This window comes from Petaurus breviceps, unplaced genomic scaffold (genome assembly GCF_028583685.1).
Source record: "Petaurus breviceps papuanus isolate PSGF00001 unplaced genomic scaffold, PetGlider_PUasm1.0 90701, whole genome shotgun sequence".
Classification (NCBI taxonomy): domain Eukaryota; kingdom Metazoa; phylum Chordata; class Mammalia; order Diprotodontia; family Petauridae; genus Petaurus; species Petaurus breviceps.
The window spans coordinates 7279017-7297107 of NW_027187316.1; the positions used below are offsets into that span (position 1 = coordinate 7279017).

The 18091-nt window shown below is 48.3% G+C and overlaps 3 protein-coding genes across 7 annotated transcripts in view; 2 read left to right on the plus strand and 1 right to left on the minus strand.

The window, feature by feature from the left end:
• Positions 1-3309, plus strand: part of NFKBIE (NFKB inhibitor epsilon) — a 7175-nt gene extending 3866 nt beyond the window's left edge. Inside the window, exons 3-6 of the mRNA XM_069065856.1 lie at positions 822-1044; positions 1462-1550; positions 1955-2194; positions 2618-3309. Coding sequence (XP_068921957.1) covers positions 822-1044; positions 1462-1550; positions 1955-2194; positions 2618-2683 — 618 coding nt within the window. The 3' untranslated portion in view covers positions 2684-3309. The remainder of the gene's footprint in view (positions 1-821; positions 1045-1461; positions 1551-1954; positions 2195-2617) is intronic.
• A 1844-nt stretch (positions 3310-5153) lies between these two features.
• On the plus strand, positions 5154-10455 carry SLC35B2 (solute carrier family 35 member B2). 5 transcript variants are annotated; one of them, XM_069065852.1, is made up of 4 exons: positions 5154-5277; positions 5838-6031; positions 6167-6321; positions 8952-10455. In XM_069065852.1, the coding sequence occupies exons 1-4, from the start codon at positions 5267-5269 to the stop codon at positions 9888-9890; spliced, it is 1299 nt and encodes a 432-aa protein (XP_068921953.1). In that variant the 5' UTR covers positions 5154-5266; the 3' UTR covers positions 9891-10455. The 5 variants fall into 5 exon arrangements, with proteins under 5 accessions (XP_068921953.1, XP_068921955.1, XP_068921954.1 ...); XM_069065854.1 differs by lacking the exon at positions 5154-5277 and adding an exon at positions 5322-5514; XM_069065853.1 differs by lacking the exon at positions 5154-5277 and adding an exon at positions 5322-5488.
• Positions 10456-10722: 267 nt separating this feature from the next.
• HSP90AB1 (heat shock protein 90 alpha family class B member 1) lies at positions 10723-16987 on the minus strand. Its single transcript, XM_069065849.1, has 12 exons — positions 16840-16987; positions 15152-15298; positions 14627-14833; positions 14374-14533; positions 14092-14225; positions 13620-13925; positions 13181-13346; positions 12866-13056; positions 12578-12725; positions 12188-12456; positions 11598-11931; positions 10723-11113 (listed from the first exon to the last, which is right to left on the minus strand). Exons 2-12 carry the CDS (start codon positions 15296-15298, stop codon positions 11004-11006), a joined length of 2172 nt encoding a protein of 723 aa, XP_068921950.1. The 5' UTR covers positions 16840-16987; the 3' UTR covers positions 10723-11003.
• Positions 16988-18091: the final 1104 nt, after the last annotated feature.

An 18091-nucleotide genomic window follows, 5' to 3' on the forward strand; every position in this document is an offset into this window, starting at 1 on the left:
CCCCTCTCATTTGTGCGCCCACAGTACACAAAGTGCCAAGTGCTTTACAAATATCTCCTTTGATTCTCATATCAACACCGGAAGGCAGGTGTTGTTTTTATCCCCATTTTGTAGATGAGGAAACTGAGGCAAACAGAGGTCAAGTGATTTGCCCCCAGGATCACACAGATAGTTTCAGATGGACTCGGGTCTTCCTGACTCCAGGCCTAGGGCTCTATCCACTATGCCACCTAGGCTTCCCTCTCAGTGCCCTAGACAACTCTCAGAAAATAAGATGTAGGAGGTGGCTCAGTGGAGAGAGCACCTGCCCTGGAGTCAGGAGGACCTGAGTTCAAATCCGGCCTCAGACATTTACTAGCTGTGTGACCCTGGGCGAGTCACTTAACCCCTGATTGCCTCCAAAAACAAATAAAAAGTTGTAAAGAAACTATGAATCTGCACTGATCAAGGAAGTTTCCTCCCCAAGTAGTTCACTCTACCAATGAAATCCCAGGTTTAATCCCTCTCTATCCTATGTATCTCCCTGGGTTGTTGTGAAAAGTTATTTGTAAATAATAACATGTGTGTATGGTAACACTGAGGTTAGGGCTCTGAAGGGATGTTTGTCCCCACCCCTGCTCCAGTCTCCAGGAGAGATCCCTAAGTAAGGTTTTCATGAAGCTTCTGTGGAAAAGAATATATAATATAATAACTTGACCTTTGAGAATGAAAAGGAGAAATTGTAGGGGATCTAAGTACTGTCCAGAGGCAGGGAATTAGAGAGAATAACCTCCATAACAGCTCCCTCCCCCACCTCTCTTTCCCTTATCTGATGCCTACAGACAGCCCTGCACTTGGCCGTGTACTTGGACCAGCCCAACACAGTCCGGGCCCTGGTGCAGAAAGGGGCAAGCCAGACATTGCAGGACAGGCATGGGGACACAGCCCTTCACCTGGCCTGTCAACACCAGCACCTGGACTGCGCTCGCTACCTCTTAGAGGTCACACCTGATAGAAGTCGGGGCCAACACCATCATCCAGAGCTCCGGCTGCAAAACTGGCAAGGTGGGATAACCGGTCTGCTGAAGAAGACACCATTGAGATGGGGATGGAGTGATTACTCACTTGTGAAAGGAGATCAGACAGAGAGGAAACAGAAGGCTCTCAGAGCTCAACCTGAAGACAGGAATAATTGGTTTCCATACTTACTGTGTCACCCTGAACAAGGCATTTTAACCTCCCTCAGCCTCAGTTTCCTCATCTGTAAAATGGGCATAATGTACCTACTTCCCATTGTTGTGAGGCTAAAATAACATAAGTAAAGTACTTTGCCAACCTTAAAGAATTATTGTTAATTATTAGGATTAAATAACAAAGTGCTTTACAAACCTTAAAACATTGTTATTGCTGTTGTGAGTCCCTATGTGAGCTCCTAACATGATTGGATAACTTGACCCCCGTCTCCCCTTCCTTCCTACCCAGGCTTGGCCTGCCTACACCTTGCTACTTTGCAGAGAAATCGGCAGCTGATGGAATTGCTTCTCCAGAATGGGGCTGACATTGACATCCAGGTGAGGTAGCCAAGCCCATCTCCTTCTCCAGTCAATCTTAGTCTCTCATTTAAGTGTCCATAATACCCAGAAAGGTCCCTATTTCCTGAGTGGCTCCAACGAGGAAACTGTAGCAGAGAGATGGGGACAGGGTTGGGGAGGGGAGCCCTCTACTCCAGAAAGTTGAGGGAGATGAGGCTTGTGCCCTAGAGAAGCATGAATGTAAGAGTTCCTCTCCTGACTGTCTCTCTCAGACATTCTCTGCCACCCCTCCTTTGGTCTCCCCTCATTATAATGTAAGCTTCTTAAGAGCAGACACTCTTTCTCCTTTGATTTGTATTCTCAGTGCTTTACACATAGTAAGTACGTAATTTGAAAGCTGGCTGACCAGCTGACTGATCAGTGAATGTGGTAATCCCCAACAGGAGGGCACCAGTGGGAAGACAGCCCTTCACCTGGCTGTGGAGACACAAGACAGAGCCCTGGTTCGGTTCCTGCTTCGGGCAGGGGCTCGCGTGGACGCCAGAATGCACAACGGCTGTACCCCCCTCCACCTGGCCGCTGGGCGCCACCTGTCAGGCATCGCTGCCACTCTGTGCCAGGCAGGGGCTGACTCCTTGCTTCGGAATGTCGAAGATGAAACACCACAGGACCTAGCTGATGATGTAAGTACAGCTCCTCTCCCACTCTGCACCCCTAGCACACTGAACTTGGAGTAAGATTAAGTAACCAAGGTTCTAGTCTGAGTCTCCATCATAAAATGAAAGGATTGGATCAGTTGATTGATTGCTAAAGGCCTTTCCGGCTCTGGCCTTTTGCATGTGCTATATGAACCTTAGCCCATGGGGGCTGCCCATGGGACAGGAATGTCTATTGGTTAGTTTCTTGATTTCACTCAAAAAACCCCAAGAATCTGCCCCAAGAAGGAATTGGGAAGTAGCTGTTGGAATCTTGCCCACTCCAGCAGACTCTGGGAATTCCATCTTCTTCCCTCTAGCCCATACCCTTGACCCATTTGTGCTTTCCCCACCTCCTGTTTCCTTCCCCTAGCCCTCTAACCTCCCTGTGTCTCTCTTCTCTCCCTCCAGCCTCTCACTCTCTTGCCCTTTGATGACCTGAAGATTTCTGGGAAGCCACTGCTATGTACTGACTGAAGCCAGGCCTGGGCCCTTATGGCCTCCTTCCTCAACCCAATCTCCTCAACTGGGCACTGCCTGCACTCCAGCTCACAAGGGTGATCAGCAGCTGCTCTGGGTCTTTCATCTGTCTTCATTGTCCTACCACAGCAGGGGTTGGCATGGGTGCAAGGGCCACTGAAAGATGGGATTGGCAGCTACTGGTTGAACAGCATCTCTATGAGCCGAGAGGACTCAGGATCCCATGGAACAGACAAAGAAACTATGCCACAGAGGCAGTTTGGGAGAAAATCAACTCTTAGACTCAGTTATCACAGGAAGGAGGAGTGAGATGCTTTCAACAGCAGGGGTCCTCTCTCCCTTTTACAAAAATGGAACCAGAGACTCGACCCATGCTGGTTTACCCAGTGGCTGTAGTCCTGTGTCTGGGAACACTTCCAGAGCAAGCCTGAAGCCAGGTGGCTGAGGGTAGAGGATGCAGCATCACCAGGAGTTTATCCTATAGGAAAACCCCATCTTGTTGCAGAGGATTAGTAGAAAATAGTTGTTTAAGGGACTTCTGTGAGAGAAATCCTGGACTGTGTTTTGAGGAAGGAGAATGATATGACACTAAAAAAGGAGTGTTTTCACTGTTTTTCCCCCCATCTCCTTCTCTCTTGATTTTTAAAAATACCTTCTCAGCAAATCAGACAACAGGGCAGAAGGCTCAGGGAATAATCCTAGATACAAAAGGGAAGGGAAGATAAAAAGGGATGGAGAGAGCCCCATGGTGTAATGGAAAGAACAGTGGATTTAGGGTCAATGGTCCTGGGTTGCAATCCAAGTTCTGCCATCATGAGTGTGTGATGTTGGACAAGTGCCTTCATCTCTCTGGGCCTCAGTTTCTTCAGCTGTCAAACTGAAGGGGTTGGACTAGATGACATCTAAGGTCCTTCCCAGCTCTAAAGTCTCTGACCCTTTGAGAATCAGCTGACTAGCCCCCCTCACTCTTCCTCCCACTCTGTCTCTGCCAGCACATTGGTACTGTGGGAAAAGAACAGAGGCAGAGTGCCCTTGCCCTTCACTATCCAGGTAGGGCAACAATATTATTCAAGAGGGCAGCTAGTGGCAGAGAGGGTATAGTGCTGAACTTGGAGGTAGGAAGACCTCAGTTCAAATCCTGCCTCAGACACTGACTGTGACTGCCTCAGTTTCCTCAACTGTAAAATGGGGATAATAATAGCACCTACTTTGCAGGGTTGTAGGTGAGGATCAAAGGAGATAATACATGTATAAAGCACTTAAGACAGTGCCTGGCACATAGTAGGTGCTTATATAAATGTTTGCTTTTTTCCCCTCTCAACTCTCAGATGAAGAAACAGGCTCAGAAGAAATGACTTGGTCAAGGTCCCAAGGGTCTTCTGACATCAAAACTAGTTTATTCCACAGGGACATGAAGAAATGTGTCTGCTAGAAGGGGAGGGGGGAGTGTACATTGTAGCTTTATGAGGTCAGTGAGTCAGTAAACATTTAAGTGCTTATCTTTTCTGCTAAACCCTGGGATTACATAGAAAGGCAAAAGATGGTGCCTGTCCTCAGGGAGTTTACAATCTAATGGAGGAGACTGCAGGCAAACATCTCTGTGCAAACGACATACATACAGAACATATGGAGTGTAAACAGGTGGAAGGTGCTAGAATTAGGTGGGAGGGACAGGCTTTCAGTGGGAGGTGGGATTTTAGCTGGGACTCGGGAACATGCCAGGAAGGGGGGGAGGGGGGAGAGGAAGGATCTGTTTAGAGTCCGAAATAGAACAAGGTCTTCAGCCAGTGGAGCAAATGGTGCCTGGAAGTAACTAAAAAATCTTTTAGACCAACTTGCTCATTTTATAGAAGGAAATTGAGGTGGAAGGAGAAAAATAAACTTATTTACCTCTGAGGAAAAATAGGTGGAAGGGGATGAGTCAAGTTGGAAGAAAACGATCTCGGGGCTCCCAAAGGACCGCAGGCGTGGTATCGGAGAAGGGAGTTGCAAATTTCCAGTGACAGTGGGCGACTCAGACTCTCTTGAATGTACCATAGCTAAAGCTCCCCGCTTAGACCACAAGGTGGCGCTGCGGGACAGGGCTCTAGTTGTCCTTGAGACTGGCTGAGGCGCTGAATGCTGTTTTCTCTGCACCGCGGAGCTGAAGTTCCCCTCTAGATCAGGAGGTGGCGCAGCTGGGGCAGAGTCCCGGTAGGCCTCGAGGCAGATTCTCAGGCGCTGAACGCTGTCTTCTATACACCACGGAGCTGAAGCTCCCCCATAGACCACGAGGGGGCGCTGCAAAGCAGGGTCCAGGTGGGGCCCCCCCAAGGCTGCATTCCCCCTCCCATCCGTCGGGCGGCGCTGCAGTGGGGGCGGCGCCTGCTCGAGGCTGTGTTGCGTGGCAGGAGCCGGAGGAGCCCGGGGAGGCGGGGAGGCTAGTGGATGACACTTCCGGCAGCCGCTCAAGTCTAGGGGAGGAGGAAGCGGCGGCGGCGGCGGCTCCCCGGGAACCTCAGAATCCTCCCCCTCTCCCTTCCCCCCCTCCCCCGTGCGCCCCGGATTCCCCTCCCCCTTTCCCCGGCGGCGGCCGAGACTATGGAACGCAGGTGAGCACGAGCGGCCGGGCCCCCCACGTGACCCACCCCCTCATCCTCCACGTGACCGCCCTCGGAACGGAGCGGTCGAGGAGGAAGCTGCGGGCGGGGGAAACCGGGAGGAGGATGAAGATGAGGAAGGAGATAAGGAGGGCGTGAGGAGCAGGGATGAGAATGGGCGGCGGAAAGGTCGCTGCTCAGCCGCGGCGGGGATGGATGCTTCGTGAGCCCGAGCAGGGAACAGAGGGGGTTTGTGTAGCCCGAGGGGCGGGCCCATGCCTGGGGACTAGGGAAGGAGGGGCTCCCTGCTGCCAGGGCCGTCCCCACCCCCAGCCCCAAAGAGAGCACCTTTGTTCAGGCTGCAGGGAGAGGAGGCTCTTGGGTGGGCTTCCCATTCACCCCGCGGCCGCTTGGGAGCCTAATCAGAGTGAAGGATGGCAAACCCTTTTTCACCCATAGGGGCTGCCCCCCCGGGGTTCCTTGAGGATATAGAGGAGGGTGTCGGAGTTCGGGGGTCAGAGGAAGAGATCCCGTGGATTCACTGGTACATGTTTTCACCTTTTACCTTGCAGGTGGTGGGCGGTGTTGGTGCTGGTCACTTTTCCCACCCTGGGCATGGGAGGGGAGGCTCCAGAGGCTGCCCCGGAACACTGGACTGAGTTCTGGTTCGTCAGATTCCTAGTGAATGCTGCTGGCTATGCCAGCCTTATGGTGCCTGGCTACTTCCTGGTTCAGTACTTCAAGCGAAGGAATTATCTAGAGACAGGTGTGTTTGAGAAAAGGCTTGGAGATCTGGGGCAGAGGCTTGGAGCAGGGGTGTTTGGGTCCGGTGGAGTAATAATGATACGGGGAGGGGGGAGACTGTGGCAGCGATCCTGACCCTGCTAAACCCCTTCCCCAGGCCGGGGCCTTTGCTTCCCTGTTATACGGGATTGTGTTTTTGGCAATGAGCTCAAGCCTTCAGATGAACCCCCAGCAGTTCCCCGACCAGAGCTGACAGAAACCACCAGAACTCGACAGCTCCTCAAGCTGCTTTTCTGTACTGGGGGGCTTCAGGTAGGTCGATTTCACTTGTTTCCAACATGTATGGGATGAAGGTGAAGGTGCTGATTGCTTGGCTTTCTTTGAATGACTTGTTAACCTGTAGTAGACTGGTTGTACCATTAGCATGAGCCTCAAAACCCCAGGATTGTATTCTACTTTCCAACAAATACTTCGAAGCATCAGACTGGCGTATAGGCACTAACAAAGTTGGGTTAGGAAGAAAGGAAAAATTGATTCCTATAGCAGGTATTATGTGGTAGGCACTGCATGGATAGGTGTGTATAAAATCTCCTTTGATCCCCAACTAAAACCCTCCAAAGTAGATACTAGTATTATCCCCATCTTGCAGTTGAAGAAACTGAGGCAGACAGCATTACATAGCTAGTAAGTGTCCCGAGGCAGGATTTGAACTGAGGTCTTCCTGCTTCCAAGTTCAGCACTGTACCCTCTCAAATAATACTATTGCCCTCCTTGGATAGTGAAGGGCAGGAGCACGCTCACTCTTCCTCTGTTCTTTTCCCCAATATCGGTGTGCTAGACAAAGTGTTTAGGCTGGCAAAGATAGAATGAGGAGAGCTGATACTCAGTCATTCAGAGGGTCAGAGACTTTAGAGCTGGGAACGACCTTAAGATGTCATCTAGTCCAACCCCTTCAGTTTGACAGATAAAGAAACTGAGGCCCAGAGAGATAAAGGCACTTGTACAACATCACACACTCATGGTGGCAGAACTTGGATTGGAACCCAGGATCTGATCCCAAATCATTCTTTCTATACCACCATGGTGCTAGGAGTGGGGGGTTTCATGTGCCATATCTCACTGGTGAGGGGATGTGGCTTACCTGCCCCTTCTTAGTAATCTGTGCTTTAGTTGGGCTATGGGGTGAGCATTTCTGTAGCTTGTCAGTCAACATGCTTCTATTAAATGCTTGCAGTGTTCCAGAAACTCTAATAAGTGCTGGGCTTGTAAGGCAAAGGACAGTTCCTGCTCTCAAGGAGTTGCAGAAGAGATAACATGCAGACAACTATGTATAAATTGTATACAGAATAAATTGGGAGATAATTAACAGAGTCAAGGTGCTAGAATTAAAAGGGATCAGGAAAGGTTTCTTGTAGAAGATGACAGAATTTTGGCCAGGACTTGAAAAAAGGCAGGAGGAATCTAGGCATGGGTCTGTGAAAATGCCCTATGTTGGGAGGGGGAGACTCTTATTTGACAATAGCAAGGAAGCCAGTGTCAGTGGATCACAAAGCAAGTGGAGGGGTGTGAGGTGAAAGAAGACCGGACAAATTATGAAGGGCATTGAATGCCAAACAGTATAGGGATGCACTAAAGTTTATTGAACAAGGGGGTGATGTGGTCAATCAGAACTGCACTTTAAGAAGATCAGTTTAGCAGCTAAATGGAAGATGGACTGGAGTGGTCAGACTTGAGGCAGGGTATGAGGTCATGAGGGCCTGCCCTAGGCTGGTTGCAGTATCAGAGAGAGAACCAGTGATATCACAAAGTGAAATAATATAAAGGGAGAAGAGGACACAGTATAGAGCCCTGGAGGCTGCCTACCATTAATGGATGTGACTTGGGCAAAGATCCAGCAAAGGAGGCTGGGAAGGAACAGTCAGACAGGCAGGAGGGAGAACCAGGAAAGAGTGATGTCATGAAGATCTAGAGAGAAGAGACTCAAGGAGAAGAGGGTGATGGATATTGTCAGCTTGTGCTGACAGCCACCCCATTCTTGTTCTCCTTCCCTTGAAGACCTGTTTTCCCAAATATGATGCTGGCCATGGAGGGTCTAGTAGGGAGACCCTTGGATAGTATGCAGAAGACCTAGATTCTGTCAGTGCTCTATTTTGTGACCATAGGGCAGTTAATGTTTAGAAAAGAGGTTGGGTGATTCCTGTCCACCTTTCTGCCTGCCATAGTTGGATTAAGTGTTAGATAATAAATGAATATGTCTATTTCAGAAGTACTGTTAATTCACTTACCTGTACTGATTAACAACTTTTTGTCTTGGGGATACATTCTCTGTACAAAACCCCTACATTGACAAATTAACTCAAAGTATTATTTCACCTTTATCAAGGCAAACTAGGCAGGCTTAAACATTTGTACAACTTCGAAGAATCAAAATCAAATGCAAGTATTAGCTGAGATACACAAAATTGGAAATAATAGAGGACAAAGTCATGAAGTCACAATAACCAAGCAGTCATTGGAACATTCTCAGAACAAGTCCTTCAGATGGAGCCTGTGCTTTTCCAGTTTCCCATAGTCCCTCAGGGTAGCAGTGGCTAGGCTACCTATTGTCCTTTGTAGTCATACAAGGCTCTCTGGAAGCACAACCAAAGAACATAGGCTGAGCTGATTCTACATGTCAATTTCTGACTTGAATGGGAATGACTGTCTAGTCCCTGTAAGCATTTATAAAGATAAGATTGAACCCTAAAACAAGCGATAATTGTGTTTTAATAGTAGTATTGGCTTTTCTCTGGAAAGGGAGGATTGTCATCACTTTTGCCTCCTAGACTCACCTCACCTCACCTCTTTTCTCTCTCCCTTTTGTGCCTTCCTCCCCACTTTGGCCTCTTCTTCCACTCTACCCTGTTAATGGGTTCCTAACTTCTCTCTCCCATTTCTCCCAGGCATCATACCTGACTTGGGGTGTACTACAGGAGCGAGTAATGACACGAAACTATGGGGCTACAGATAAAATGCCTGGAGAGCGTTTCACTGACTCCCAGTTCCTGGTGCTGATGAACAGAGTGCTAGCACTGACGGTGGCTGGCCTGTGTTGTGTGCTCTGCAAACAGCCCCGGCACGGGGCACCCATGTACCGATACTCTTTTGCCAGCCTCTCCAACATCCTTAGCAGCTGGTGCCAGTATGAGGCCCTCAAGTTCGTCAGCTTCCCCACACAGGTGCTGGCAAAGGCCTCAAAAGTGATCCCTGTGATGCTAATGGGGAAACTGGTATCCCATCGCAGCTATGAGCACTGGGAATACCTGACTGCTGGCCTCATTTCTATTGGGGTGAGCATGTTCCTGCTATCCAATGGGCCCGAGCACTATTTTTCCCCAGCCACCACACTCTCAGGTTTCATCCTGCTTGCTGGCTACATCCTTTTTGACAGTTTTACCTCCAACTGGCAAGATGCCCTATTTGCTTACAAGATGTCCTCAGTGCAGATGATGTTTGGGGTCAACCTCTTTTCTTGCCTACTCACAGTGGGCTCACTGATACAGCAAGGGGCTCTGGTGGAGGCAATGAGGTTCATGGGGCGACATGGAGAGTTTGCTGCCCATGCCCTATTGCTATCCATCTGTTCAGCTTTTGGTCAGCTCTTCATTTTCTATACCATTGGGCAGTTTGGTGCTGCCACTTTCACTATCATCATGACCCTGCGCCAGGCTTTTGCTATTTTTCTCTCTTGTCTCATTTATGACCACACAGTCACTGTGGTAGGGGGTCTGGGTATGGCTGTTGTCTTTGTTGCCCTCTTCCTTCGAGTGTATGCCAAAGGGCGCCTGAAACAGCGGGGAAAGAAGGTGCCTCCAAATGAGGCTCCAATACAAAAGGTCTGAGATAAGAGAAAATGGTGTTAAGGAAGAAGTAACCCTTAATTTTGGATTTTCTTCCTTTTGTGGCTGGAGAAGTATTATTTCTTCTAAGGTCACACACCAGCTCCTGTAAATGTTGGGGTCTGGGGGCAACCTCCACCTTTGCCTTAAGTCCTGATTGATTTAAGTCCAATCGAGTCCTGATTGCAAGGTACTGGTTTTCTAATGAACCCAGCCCTCCCCACCCCACCGTTCAGTATTCAGTTTGTTAAAACTGCTATTACCCCATTGCTGACCGGTTTCTACTGTTCCCTCCATTCCAATCCCTTCCGTAGTGCCAGGCCAGCACAACCTCATCATATAGCTCTGGCTCCAATTTATCCCTCCAGATCCCTTGAGAGCTATATATTCCTTCCCTGGTGAGAAAAGCACAAGGGTTCTAAGTTGCTGCTGGTCCCCAGTGGGGATGGAGGAAGGCTGCTGGAGATGGCCTCACCAAAGCAGTTTATAAGCTCTCCTTATTGGGCCAAGCCCAAATTTTGGTACTTCAAAATGTAACTTTCATTCAATTAAAAAATGCTGCGAGGGGGATGGACCCTGTGTATGCATTGGGAACAGGGTGGGAGCTGGGAGCATATGGATATGAGCCTACCAGTCACAACCTCACTGCCAAGCAGACTTGTTTCCCAAAACTGCCAACAAACTTTTTGGTGAACGTGGGTAAACATTAAATCTTCCCAGGAGAAATAAACTCAGGTTTCAAGTAATAGTGGGGTCTTCCCTTTCTTAACTCAAGATATCTCCCCTCCTTCCACCCCCTAAAACTCAGTAAATCAAGTACACCAGGCTTCAAGAGTTCCGTGTAAAAACTGCATTCTCTTTTATTCTGCATACTTTAATTTCAGAACAAAATAAACATTAACAGCCCACAATACACAACATCCTACTCCTCAAGATCAGGAGAGGTGGAACAGGGACCCTGGTAAGCCCTGCCCTAATACACTGGAAAACAGGAGGGAAAAAAAAAACCACTAGACATTGGCAGATGGGAGCCAGGCAAGGACAGGGCCTCTAACTGCTGCTGTGGGAAAAGACAGGGAACTATACAGAGGGTGGGGGTCTGATGCAGAGCTTCCTCTAGTCCACCTCCTCCATTCGGGATGCATCTTCATCTCCTTCAAGGGGAGGGATTTCATCAGGAACAGCAGCACTGGGTTCTTCTGCTGTCACCTCATCCTCATCAATGCCTGAGAAGAAAAAAAGTTTATAAACTTTCCAACCCTCAAATGCCCAAAATCCCCTACCAGGAAAGATCAAATCACAAATTAGTAATCCATCCTTTGCTTAAATACCTTAAGTGAAAAAAATCATCCCTCTCTACTTCCAAATGGTTCAGTTCAAATCCTGAAGACTTCACACCTAGGGACAGCTAGGTGTCTCAGTGAATAAAGCACCAGACCCCCGAATTCAAATCCAGCCTTAGATAGGCTTAACACTTACTAGCCCTATGACCTTAGGCAAGTCCCCAATTGCCCTGCCTTGCCACCTTCTATGTAGCTATTATTCTATGCAGCCTTAATATAGCTAGCTGGCCTCCAAATGCTTTAGTATTATATCCTCAACTTAAGTCTCAGGCAGAAGTCAAACTCTTATGTCTTCCTCCACACTAGGCCAAGTGTTGCCCTTCCACCTTATCTTTTCAAACTGTCATGGCTACACAAATATACTCACCAAGACCTAGCTTAATCATGCGGTAAATTCGATTTGAGTGAGTCTGGGGATCTTCAAGGGAGAAACCCGAAGACAGCAGAGCTGTCTCAAAAAGCAGCACTACCAGGTCTTTCACAGCCTTATCGTTCTTGTCAGCCTCAGCCTTCTGCCTGAGAGTCTCCACAATGGGGTGATCTGGGTTTATTTCCAGGTGCTTCTTGGCCATCATGTAACCCATTGTGGAGTTGTCTCTCAATGCCTGGGCCTTCATGATGCGTTCCATGTTGGCCGTCCAGCCATATGTGCTAGTCACAATGCAACAGGGTGAAGACACGAGCCGATTGGAGATTGTCACCTAGGAACATTATAAAATTTTAAATTCCAAGTAGTGGGGCACATGAAACAGCACATTCATGACACCATTAGTAAGGCTTATACTAAATTATGTTCTTTCTTCCCAGTACACAAAATGGTCAAGCACCGGCTGCTAAGATTCCCCTAAAGGATGAAAATCTAGGACAAAACAGTGAAAGGCCATTTTCTCCCCCAAGACCCATAATAAGAATCCAACCATTTAAAAAAATCTATTATCACTGCCAAATTTTACTTACTTTCTCAACTTTCTTATCCAGAATTTCCTTCATTAGCTTGCACAAGTTCTCAAATTTTGCCTTGCTCTCCTCCATTTTTTTCTTCTCTTCTTCATCCTCTGGAAGTTCTAACCCTTCCTTAGTAACGGAGACAAGGGTCTTCCCATCAAATTCCTTTAGCTGCTGCACACAGTACTCATCAATGGGTTCTGTCATGTATACCACTTCAAAACCACGTTTCCGCACCCGTTCCACAAAAGCAGAGTTGGCCACTTGTTCTTTGCTCTCACCTGCAAGTTATAAAGTAATTAGAGACCACATACCATGCCAATGTCAGGACACCCTAGGGTGCCAATATCCCTGACACCCCCACCAAAAAGCCTAGGCTGGGAAGATTTAGTCTCAGCTTACCAGTGATATAGTAGATGCATTTCTGGGTTTCCTTCATTCTAGATACATATTCAGACAAGGAAGTCATCTCATCTCCTGACTGAGATGTATGATAACGTAACAGTTCAGATAGACGGCGCCTGTTGGTCGAGTCCTCATGGATTCCAAGCTTTAAGAGAAGACATGACATACAAATTAGCATATAAGCTTAGGTAAAGACCACTGTCCTGTCTGGCCATCACCTTTGCTCAATGCAAAGTATTCCAAAACCCCCAAAAGAAAGGTATTTAACAATCTAGAGATGCTCACCTTCAGATTTTTCGAAAAGGCCTCATAGAACTTTTTGTAGTTTTCTTTGTCTTCTGCCAGTTCAGAGAAGAGCTCTAGACACTTCTTGACAATGTTCTTACGTATGACCTTCAAGATCTTACTCTGCTGCAGCATCTCTCTGGAAATGTTGAGGGGCAGATCCTCAGAGTCTACCACACCTCGGATAAAATCTAGGAAACATCAGGATAAAAACCAATCACCACCTGGTTCTATGTTTACACATGTAGAAAGTTAAAATCTTCAAAGGAAACAATGGTAAGCCCATTAAAGAGCATCACAAACAGGAACACTTACTAAGATACTCAGGAATTAGCTCATCACAACTGTCCATGATGAACACACGCCGTACATACAGCTTAATGTTGTTCTTCTTCTTCTTGTTTTCAAAGAGATCAAAAGGAGCCCGGCGGGGGATGAAGAGCAGAGCTCTGAATTCCAGCTGACCTTCCACAGAGAAATGCTAAGGAGGCAAAGGACAATTTTTCTCACCTTGGTTCAGAAAATTGCTGCCCTAGAGTTTTCTCCTAGACGTTTCTCTAAGGAGAAAAACTCTGCAGGATGACACTTCAGAGACCCAAGGCAGAATCAAGCATGACTGCTCAAAGTTCCATTGACATTCCAGTTGAAAAGTTTTTTAAATAATGCAATCAAGTCCATTTTGCATTTCATCTGGTCTGCACACCAAATGTACTATCCCTTTTCCACAACACTTTGGCCCTCAAGATTTTCTTACCTTTACTGCCAAATGATCTTCCCAATCATTGGTGAGGCTCTTATAAAACTCGCCATATTCCTCTTGGCTGATGTCATCAGGGTTACGTGTCCAGATGGGTTTAGTCTTGTTCAGCTCTTCCTGATCAATGTATTTCTCCTTGATCTTCTTGGTTTTCTTCTTCTTGTCCTTGCCTTCATCTTCTTCATCAGATCCTACATCTTCAATCTTGGGTTTCTCCTCATCTTTGGCTGGTTCTTCCTCTTCTTTCTCTTTGTCTTCCTCTGTCTCATCATCACTGATTTCCTTCTCTCGTTCTTTCTCCAGCTAAGGGCAGCCAGAAACATACAGTTCAGTTTGAATTAGTTCTGCACAGATTTAAAAGCCAAAGTAATCTGAACGGTTAAAGAAAAAAAACAGTCTTCCCCTTTCAAGATTAATGTAACTCATGTTTAAGAATGAAAAAAAAATAAAAGGTTAGGTTTGTGCTCACATAAAGTGTGATGGGATAGCCAATGAATTGAGAGTGCTTCTTCACAACCTCCTTGACCCTCCTCTCTTCCAGATACTCTGTCTGGTCTTCCTTCAGATGTAAGATCACCTTGGTGCCCCTACCAATAGGCTCACCTTAAATAAAAAATTTAGCCACTGTCATATTAGAGTAGAAACAAGACCAATACAAAGCAAGCCTCTTAAGTTTCTCATCCTATGCATTCCAATTCAACCAAGTTTCATCCACCAACCCAACTGAATACAAATTAAGCTACATACATACCATGGTCAGCACGGACTGTGAAAGAGCCACCAGCAGAAGACTCCCAGGCATACTGTTCATCATCATTGTGCTTGGTGATGACAACTACTTTCTCTGCCACCAAGTAAGCAGAATAGAAGCCCACACCAAACTGACCAATCATGGAGATGTCTGCTCCAGCCTATAAGAAAGAACAGAAAAAAATTGGAGATACAGAGAAGAAGAGGTTCACATGAAGGAACCCTAGTGACAAATATGAGGGTAAATATCATACCTGCAAAGCCTCCATGAAAGCCTTGGTGCCAGACTTGGCAATGGTCCCCAAGTTATTGATCAAATCAGCTTTTGTCATGCCAATGCCAGTATCCACCAAAGTCAGAGTACGCTCTTGAGGGTTGGGGATGATGTCAATCTTTAGTTCTTTACCACTGTCCAATTTGGAAGGATCTGTCAAACTCTCATATCGGATCTTGTCCAGGGCCTAGGAGAGAGAATACATGTCTGTTAGCTATCCCTCCAAGACAAATCAATTCCTTTATCTTCTGTACAACTCAAGAGACTCCAGGTTTCCACCTCTTCTTAAACACCATCAATGTTGAGTACCTATAATTGTACTGTTCAGTTAGGTTCATATTCAGACTTGACAACCTTTTCTACCTAGATGCAAAACCTCATAACCTCCTCTAGGGTAACTGCAACTAAACATCTTATCAGAAGTCAGAACAGAAAATATGACTGAGACCACCACCCTCCTCCTATTCCCTCCCCAGATGATTATAACATCAATAACACCACTTACATCAGAGGCATTGGAAATGATCTCTCGAAGGAAGATTTCCTTATTAGAATAGAAGGTGTTGATGATCAAGGACATAAGCTGGGCAATCTCTGCCTGGAAGGCAAAGGTCTCCACCTCCTCCTCTCCATGCTGTACTTCCTCAGGCATCTTTAAATATAAAGGAATACATTAATCCCGAGTTGATCATCTGACCTGCCTTTCATCTCCCACTAGAATTTATCTGAGAAAAACCTGTGATTCCTCCCCATATGCCAGGCTGTTACCCAATAATTAAGCAGTTAAAAAACAACAAAAAACATCAGACTTGGTGTTTTGAGACAGTCCAAGAACTCTTGAGATGAAAGGCAAATGCTCTGTACACTATAAAGTACTAGAGAAATGTTTCTATACACTCCAGAAATCACTAAGTTTAACATCTGGGAGAAGAAATGAACTTTAAAAATTCCACTGTTTCATAACAGCTTGTCTACTGATGATGTCTTGGAAAAAAGTCCAAGCTAAGATTCCCCAGAATTACAGAAGAGAAATCCAATGGGAAGTATTACTAACCCAGATTTTTAGGCCATCAGTACAACCCGCTGTTTCAAGGAAAGCAAAAGCCAAGTACTGAAACCTGTTATCAGCATCCCTGGTGCCCTGCTCCCTGGGGGAGGCTCAGACTAGCTAGACCAGTGCAGCCTCTCCAGAAGACACGGGGCGGGGCCTGCCTGCCTGCCTCGTGCCATGTAACACTAGGTAACCAAATATAAGGGCAGTAGCCCCCACCCTGAGGGCGGGTGGGGGTGAACCAAGATAACTGCCAGGTCCAGTACAAGGGATGACAAAAGATGCGGACAAAGAGCCACAGCATCTGGGTCTCCAAACCCTCTAAATGAAATGAGGCACCCCATGGAGTGGAGGAGTTCCTGCCCGGGCCGATAGGTGGGATGGGGAGAGCGAGCAAGAGACAATCCCCCACCCCCGCTAAAGGGGCACGATGTCCCCGCCATCTCCACTTGGGGGCTGAGGCGCCATCCCAGCATCCGGGCACCTGGGCGGGGCGCGCGGTTCCAGAAGCTTCCAGAACAATCTGGGCCCCAACGAGAGGGGAGGGGTAGGAAGCCCCGGGAACGTTCCAGAACCTGCTCCTTTCTTGAACTTACCCCCCCCCCCCGCGCTACTGAAAAACATGGCCATCACGGCCAAGAAAAGCGAAACTAAAAGATACCTATGTCCAGACCAGACATAATGATGCAACCCTAAGAAAAAAACGAGACCTGGCCAGCGGATCGCCCCCCCACCTCCGTGCTGAGTCACCCCTACCAGCCCCCCAACTCACGCGCCGAATACCCCTCTCGATTCCCGTAGTCACCGGAAGTGGAGGCGCGAGCCCAACATGGCAGCGTCCCGCGGGACCGGTGCGGCCACCACGTGCTAACCCCGCTCCCACCGGGAACGCGGCTCGCGACCAACCGGCCCCCGCGCGTCTGTGACCCCCTCCTCAGCCTCTCCCACGGGTTGAGAAAAGAAAGGGTTAAAAGGGAAGGGTTAAGCACCTTGCCTAGAAAAACTAAAGCCTGAACGGTCGACCGCGATGGGGGAGGGAAATATTAAAGGACCTTTTAGGTGAGAATGTGAAAAAACGAAAGCAGTCAAAAAAAGAAAAAAGGTGTTAAATGGAGAATAGGGTGGGAAGGGGAATACGTCACCTTGAGTGGTTGCGGATAAGAAGGCCGGTTGAGGGAAGTGCGGAGTCCAGCGGCACCTAAGACAGGATACCGTGAGGAGCTTGGCACAAGAGAAGCTGGCGACCGCCCCCACCCGCTCTATATATTGGCAGTGCACCGCCGGCGTCGGAGCTTCCCAAGCGAATCCCTCCGCCTTAAAGGGGCCGCCTCACAGGCCGCGCACCTGCAGCCTGAGGTCTCACCCGGCTTTCTCCAACTTCTCTCCTTTCCCTCTTCCTCTAACCACATACACGCATACACAGATTCTAGAAATGAAGCCACTGGAATTGGAAGGAACCTTCCCTTAGAGATCATCTAATGTTACGCAGGAGGAAACTGAGGCACGGGCCAGGGAAACGAATTGCCCAAGGTCACCCATTGCGTATTTAGCTTGCCTGAGCATTGTCTACTCTTGATTTCCCACCCCTCCCCGCCCCCAGTCAGCCTGCCAGCTCCCAGCAAGCAGGGCCCGAGCCCTTGGCTTCCCCTCAGATCTTCAGCGCTCAGGAGGGCCTGACCCCTTAACAGGGGCTTAAAAAAGGTTCATTGACTGACTCACTGACGTAACGTTACCAGTGAAGGGTCAGAATGGGGCAGCCCCTGTTATTCCGAACTTGCTCTCTCAGCTGCAAGGGGGCGCAACGACGGTGTCTGGGGTGAGACTGGGAGAGGGAGGAGGAGGAGGGGGCTCGGTCTAGGGGTAAGCGAGACCCTCTTCCTTTGGGAAAGATTCTGGGATCTTGCCTAAGACACGCAGCCATCCTCTTAAGCAAGTATCACCCCCCCCCTCCCATACCTCTGTGGGGGAAGGGCTAAGCCGCGAAATAGCCTTGACCTCAAGCCCACCCGGGACCTGCGTGGGGGAGAGAAGCAAGGGGTCGCGCGGGAGAACAGTCCAGGGGCTTTTTCTAAACGGGGTTTCTGCAGCTGGGAGGGGCACACGGAGGAGAAGGGACATCATGGCTGAGGTGCACCTTTGGTGGGTAGGGGGCTGTACTTCATTTTGTAACTTCCCTCCCAAAAAAGGTAGCCCTCCCCCCCAAGAACGTGGAAAAGGAGTAAAGCCCTGGCTAGCTCCATCCGCCCCCAGCAGCACTGGAAGATAGGGCTGGGGGAAGGGCGAGTTGTCCGGGACTTTTTGCCGAGGAGCCGGCGGAAGCCGCCTTTCTGCAGTGCTGCGGCATTTCCAGCAGTTTCCACGCCAGTCTAGTCGAGTTCTCCCCGCCCCCTCCTC

Coding starts and splice junctions, on each gene's coding strand:
- SLC35B2 (XM_069065850.1), top strand. CDS start 5,392: ATGAAGATGAGGAAGGAGATAAGGAGGGC. Junction 5,421..5,837: donor AGGAAGGAGATAAGGAGGGC/GTGAGGAGCAGG, acceptor TTTACCTTGCAG/GTGGTGGGCGGTGTTGGTGC. Junction 6,032..6,166: donor AAGGAATTATCTAGAGACAG/GTGTGTTTGAGA, acceptor CCCCTTCCCCAG/GCCGGGGCCTTTGCTTCCCT.
- HSP90AB1 (XM_069065849.1), bottom strand. CDS start 15,298: ATGCCTGAGGAAGTACAGCATGGAGAGGAGGAGGTGGAGACCTTTGCC. Junction 14,834..15,151: donor TCATTTCCAATGCCTCTGAT/GTAAGTGGTGTT, acceptor TCTCTCTCCTAG/GCCCTGGACAAGATCCGATA. Junction 13,347..13,619: donor AAGATCATTTGGCAGTAAAG/GTAAGAAAATCT, acceptor TTGCCTCCTTAG/CATTTCTCTGTGGAAGGTCA.